At 40.0% G+C, this 6,663-nt stretch overlaps 1 protein-coding gene across 1 annotated transcript; it reads right to left on the bottom strand.

Annotated features, from left to right (window-relative positions):
* Positions 1-182: 182 nt before the first annotated feature.
* On the bottom strand, positions 183-6,372 carry LOC109464805 (acetoacetyl-CoA synthetase-like). Its single transcript, XM_019761916.1, has 16 exons — positions 6,247-6,372; positions 5,540-5,657; positions 5,183-5,296; positions 4,787-4,884; positions 4,424-4,538; positions 4,117-4,198; positions 3,844-3,994; positions 3,574-3,654; positions 3,201-3,325; positions 2,702-2,889; positions 2,459-2,572; positions 2,151-2,276; positions 1,859-1,928; positions 1,633-1,691; positions 1,133-1,335; positions 183-595 (listed from the first exon to the last, which is right to left on the bottom strand). The coding sequence occupies exons 1-16, from the start codon at positions 6,370-6,372 to the stop codon at positions 455-457; spliced, it is 1,911 nt and encodes a 636-aa protein (XP_019617475.1). The 3' UTR covers positions 183-454.
* Between the last annotated feature and the right edge of the window lie 291 nt (positions 6,373-6,663).

Here is a 6,663-nt window from a genome sequence, read left to right on the forward strand (position 1 = left end):
AGAACATTTCCTACATGACTGGATATATTATCATCATTCTCACAACATGAAACAGTGGCATAATCATGATAAAAGTAGCAGTTTTTCCTTTGCAACCTTTTGGAAGAAGTTTATCACAAAATTAATGTAATTTTGTTGAAGTTTACAGTCACACACAAGAGACACACACACTTCACACCATTCCCCTTACAAAGGCCTACATGTGTATAAGTTGCTTTGAAACATTTACAGTCAAACCTCTACATAAGGATTACCTTATATAGCCATTGTGGCCACTTTTTGTGGTCCCTTGTATTATTTTCCCCTTTAAAAGCAGTACGATACTGTCTACTGTGGTCTACTGCCACCATTTTCTTTGTTGTCCCTTGTCGGAGTGGTCGATATAGACAGGTTTGACTGTATCTTGATTGTCAGTGTTGAATTCCCTGTTGGAAGAACCATGCTCAGTTGCTCCCTACCAGCTGCCCTGTAGTTCAGGAATGTGGTAGTAGAGGTCCAGAGACTCGGGGTTGGAGTACGCCCCACGTTGTTGGATGTCCTCCCCGGCGAGAATCCGCTTCACGGCAACCTCTACCTTCTTCCCACTGATGGTGTACTGGGCAAGGGAATATCAACAAAACTCGGTCATTTGTTACCTAAGTGAAGGAGGTATCTGGGAGTATGTACATTGTATGTATGTGGACAAGGGTTTGAGATAGTTGCCATGTACATTGTATGCTTGGATTGGGATGATAGTTGATAAGTTATGATCCCTGAATTAAGAAAGCACATAATTTGTGGGCCTCTTAGCAGCTTAACACATTACTGTAACAGTAGAAATGGTTGTTATAATTTCGGTGCTGGTCTTTCAGCAGGCAGATAGCTTTTGGTGTCAGAAAAAATCTGAGTCCCCTAATATAAGTTGTCATAAGATTGATTTGGAGGCCTGTACAAATTGAAGGTAAGAAATTAGGTCTTAGTGCTTTCTTCAACACACACCCATTTGTATTCCCCGACAGAAAGCACTTTTTTTTTAAAGCCAGGCAATCTTGAAAATCAAGCAAGCTGCAGAGGGCAAGTTGCAGAGGAAGGAAGTGCTCCATAGAGAACATTCATGTGCTGTCCTAAATTCTATACAAGACCCCAAACTCACAGGTATGTCCTTGGTCTCCATGATGATAGCCGGGACATGCCGTGCAGACAGCTGGGTGCGAATGGCGGCACGTATTCTCTTCTGAAGCTCCTGGGACATGGCGGCGCCGGCAGACATCTTCAGGAACAGGATCACCCTCTCCTCGTGGTACTTGTTCCTCTGGGGGACACACAGACTGTCCTGGATCTCTGGGAACTCTTCCACTGAAAGATATATGTACAACATTTTCCCATTACATATATTCAAGAACAATGTACATCAACGTACACCAAATGTATACCCTTCTTGTTATTGAACATGTTATTACCTTGGCACAAGAATTTTGTGGCAAGGTAATCTAATTATGACTTCCTATTATATTTTACTGATGACAAGTCACAGTGAAAGTTTATATACTTTTGTGAAGAAAATAGGGTTTGATTGTGATTACATGAAATTGCAAGATATTATTATATTTCACATTTCAGGTTTTTGAAAGCATTCTGAGACACAAGACTCACCAACATTGTAGATCTCTGCACTGCCAAACCTGACTCCATTAGGATTCAGGGTCCCATCACTGGAAACATGAAAAGATAAAATATTTAATATTACCTTTTAGTGATCTACAAATTCATCATGATTGCATTCACATGTGCACAAGGCTAGATTAGCTAACATTAGATACAAAGCTTCCAATTTTAGATAAAATGCAGATAATACAGTGTAAATATTATCATAACTAACCTTCTTCCCAGCATGACAACACCTCCAGTCTTTGGGTTGATCTCACAGAAGTCTCCATGGGCCCAAACACCTGCAGAAAAGTGTTTGTTAGAATATGCATCCATGCATGATAGAGACTATGTATTCCTGTAAACCTTGAGATGTTTCAATCACAAACTTAAAACACCACTGCAACAAACACCATTACCTCCCTTACTGCAAATTCAAATCCCAATAAAAACAAAAAAAAAGACTCAAATTTGGAGAAAACAGGATTTTACATTCAGTATAATTCATGGAAAGGCTATTTTACCCTGGAACTTGGCAAAGTAAGCCTTCTTGTACTTGAAACCTTCTGGGTCATTCCAGAAGACAGTAGGCATGGAGGGGAAGGGTTTGGTGCACACTAACTCCCCACTTTCACCAAGCACTGCCTGGCCTGTAAAGTCAGAGAAACAATGAAGATGAATGTATATGTTTTTGGGAGGTAATCTGAGACAAAAAGGGAAGAAGCAAAAACAGAGATGGTCCTAGCTCCACAATGTATATATTCCAATATGTGAGTCAAATAAACATGTCATAGCATGTAGTACATGTAGTAACTATATATACAATGTGTACCTTCCTCATCCCAGCTCTCCACTGCCATCCCCAGACATCTACACTGGATCTCCCCCTTGTACACAGGGGCGGAACAGTTGTGTCCAGCAAACAGGGAGATGATATCTGTACCTCCTAACCAAAGAAAAGCATCAAAGAAGCAGTCAATTAATATTGCAGTTAACAACAGCAAAAACTTGGATCTGATGACCGAAAGAGTACAAATATTTTTGTTTATTCAAATGACTTCCTATTTGCTTTTACCTGTGATAGACCCAAGCAGCAAGTCTTTCTTGATCTTGCTGTAGACGTACTCAAAGCTCTGAGGCTTGAGGGGAGAGCCAGTAGATAGGATGGTGTGGAGGGAGGACAGGTCGTGGGTCAGGGCGGGGTGGACTCCCTTCTCCTCCAGAACTGTCAGCCATTTTGCACCAGTACCCAGCATGGTGATCCTGGGGTGATACATTTCACATTCAAATCATCATCTTGGATCGGACAGCAATCCTCTTGTCAATGGCTATGGGCAGATGAGATGCTACATCTTTTTCTTATCATTTCTTAAAATTCTATGCTTGTGTGAACAAGCAATACATCTGAAAGTCCTAGGACAATACTATAGACCAAATCAGGGCAGACAATACCAGACCATTGCATGACAATACAAACATTCACTGCTGCTTAATACAATGTACATGCAAGTTGTATGAAAGTTCTTTCTCCTTAAATTTAGAATCTCTACACTACTATCTTGAGACTATTTTACCCTATCTTGTCCACCAGGTCCCAGAGGATGTTGGGAGTAGGCACCAGGGGTGATCCGTCGTACAGTACTACTGCAGCCCCCACAGCTAGACAGGACACGAGCCAGTTCCACATCATCCAGCCAGCCTGGGGAGGGGGGCAACAACATGGTCACACTGTCTCACACATCATACTCACATAGTCATCATACAGTCACATAGTCACCATACAGTCATACAGTACTACTGCAGCTCCCATACAGTCACATAGTCATCATACAGTCACACAGTACTACTGCAGCTCCCATACAGTCACATAGTCATCATACAGTCATACAGTACTACTGCAGCTCCCATACAGTCACATTGTAATCAATACTGTGACACGGTACTCACTGTGGTGTAGTAGAGCATAATGTCATCCCGGTCCATGTTCCCATGGATGACATGTTCCTTCAGGTGCTGAATAAGGGTGCCCTGTGTGAAAGGTACATGTATATGTAACATATCAGGCAGGCAAGACAGCTTACAGTTCATTTTTGATAGATGTCGAGTCGTCCAATGTTGCCATACTTAAATAAACCTATATGAAAATGTACACAATTTTCCAATTTTCAGTAAGCTCCAAAAAACAACTCCAATTTAATAAGTACAGTTTGCCCTTACCCCTGCAGAGTGCACCATACATTTGGGAGGTCCAGTAGTGCCTGATGAGTACATGATGTACAGGGGGTGGTTGAAGGGCAGAGGTGCAAACTCCAGAGGTGGGACGACATCTCCATCCTTCCCAGAGGCAAGGAACTCATCCAGAAACAAGCTGGAGACAGGAAATACAGGTTCAAGGCAGCAGAGTGGATTTTCTACGATATTCTTTAAATGAATGTAAAGCATTGACTGATTTTAGAGAAAAGCTACAGAGATTTCAAAAGATGACTGTACCTTTTTGGAATGCTTGATTTATCTATATCTTCTTTCTTGTTCACGTATGGAATAATTACCACCTTTTCCAACTCTGGAAGCCCTGTGGAAAGGAATGTCAGTGACAATTTGTTAGTAATGGTATCAAAAACTGGTTTCCTGTTTACAAAATGAAAAACAAGAAACCTAGTCAGCAGAGGTGTTATTAGGTCATTGGGTTCAAAATACTTTATACACCTGCACCAATAACATATGCATATTACCTGTGCAATAACATACATATGCAGGTGGTAAGGCATTTTGAGTGACAAAAGTCATGACATCTCACCTTCCACAACCTTCTGTAGTTTATCCAGGTGAGCATGTTGTTTTCCATTGTACCTGACAGCATCTACGGAGAAGATCAACTTGGGCTGGATCTGTGTGAATCTGTCCAGCACTCCCTGTCAATGGCACATGAAAAAGGTACATTTTTAATGCACACAAAAAAGGGACAATTCAATGTAATTTAATGACGCAAGTTTTTGTGCTATGACAAAGATGATTATGTATCTTAAAAGATTTGTCAAGTACAAAACAATGTACACGCATTTTCAATTGTTCACTTAGTTATTCGGCAAAGTCTTTGAAGCTATAATGTAATCTGGAATGTATATGGATGGGCAAACAGAATGATGAGTTAGTATCTTACAGTCACTCCAAAGTCAGGAGAAGTGGAGCTCCAGACTGCACCTATGCTGGCTGCTCCCAACATGGCTTCAATAGTCACACAGCAGTTTGGGATATAACCTGGTAAAAAAAACAAGAAGACTTAGTATTGATGAAAACTGAATAAAGGCGCAAACAAACAAACAAAAACCATGAGATGTTGGGATACAATTACACTCTAACTGCCCACACTTAAAATTTGTAATAAATGGCTGCATGCCCCTGACATACAAAATTGTATATCATGATTCACTTCTTATACCATGCAAGAGTCTAATTCTATATATATGTTTTTGACTTTGATTTTGAGTACCGGTAGGTCCTTAGTTTCTAGATGAGGGAAACCATCACTCACTCACGTGGTGTAAAAATTACCTACCCACGACTCTGTCCCCCTTCTTCACTCCCATTTTCTTCATGGCGGCTGCGTACACGGCCACGTTATCAGCCAGCTCACGGAATGTTCTCTTCTCAACTTCCTCCCTGCCCTCCGCTAGCAAAATTATACAAAACACAAGCATGAAACATTAAGCATTGGGCAACATATATATGGTATTTTAGTCATTACAACCTACATTCTATTTTTCTATTGTAAGGTCTAGGTTATGCCAGCTAAAATTATGCACCATAATTTAGTATCTGCAATAACTATGCATGATGATGACAACATTTCATCATTAGCTTTGAATGTTACATGTATATTATATCTTATATCTTATATTAACAACATTCCTACCTGCAGCATATATAGCCACCCTATCATCCCTGTATCTCAGCATGTTCTCTGCATAGTTCATCCGGCAGCCCTGGAACCACTGCGGAATCTCTGCGATGTTCTTACTCACATCCACCACCTACAACAGTAAAACAACACAGAATACATGTACTTCCACAAATCTTCCTGAACGACTGGATGAAATGAAGACAAGAGTATTTGAAGACTAAGGAACATAAATTTTGCAGCAAAGTTAAAATCAAGGGTTTTCAGTCTCTTTGAATTCAAAATTGAAACAAAAACTAGTAGTAGCAGGGCAATGGAAATGCCAGTGTCTGTTCACCAGTGTGATGAGTATATGGTGGAAAGTGGCATAGATATTTCAAAATCTATAATACTTGTTACTGTATTGAATATGCCCAAAAGCAATTTGGGGTGTACTAGGAGGGGTGATGTAATCAGCATGTGAGTGACAGACTTTGAGCCAATCCAATCAGACCAAGACAGTTGAAGGGTAACTTTAAAAAAGATTTCTAACCTCCAGCACTGCATAAATTACAGTAGGATTAATTGATACTGTCCTAGTCTAATTTGATGTGTTACTCTAGACAAAATTGGGATCTAACTGTTTCAAAAGAAGAAATCATGTTTCGGCTTGTCAAAAGAAGAGTTATCATACAATCAATACTCCATCTGGAGTATGATAAAATGGTATTAAAACCGCACACCTGGTCGTATATCTTGGAGTGGAGGATGTCACAGAAGATCCAGACTTCCTCCCAGAACTCTGCATAGTTCTCAATAGACCACCTGAACAGATCGTTGTAGCACTCTGCAAAGCGAGACAAAGTCATAACAAATCTTATCAACTGACTTTTCAGCATGATCAGTAGTATTCAGTACACAACTTGGGACATCTGATTAAGTATATATTGGCAGGTAATTACTATGTATTGACAGGTAACAAGAGACTACTACTAGTCTAAGAGTTTTGTCCTTTGTCAACTAAAAGGTTAGGACACATTATTTGAAACATATTATACCAAATATATAAATTGCACAAAAATTCTACTAGTTGCAGGGTTAATAGCAAAGAAGCAATGAAACAACATTTTTTTTAACACTTTGTCAACACAACTGTCAGG

This window comes from Branchiostoma belcheri, unplaced genomic scaffold (genome assembly GCF_001625305.1).
Source record: "Branchiostoma belcheri isolate BF01 breed outbred unplaced genomic scaffold, Haploidv18h27 scaffold1, whole genome shotgun sequence".
Lineage (NCBI taxonomy): Eukaryota > Metazoa > Chordata > Leptocardii > Amphioxiformes > Branchiostomatidae > Branchiostoma > Branchiostoma belcheri.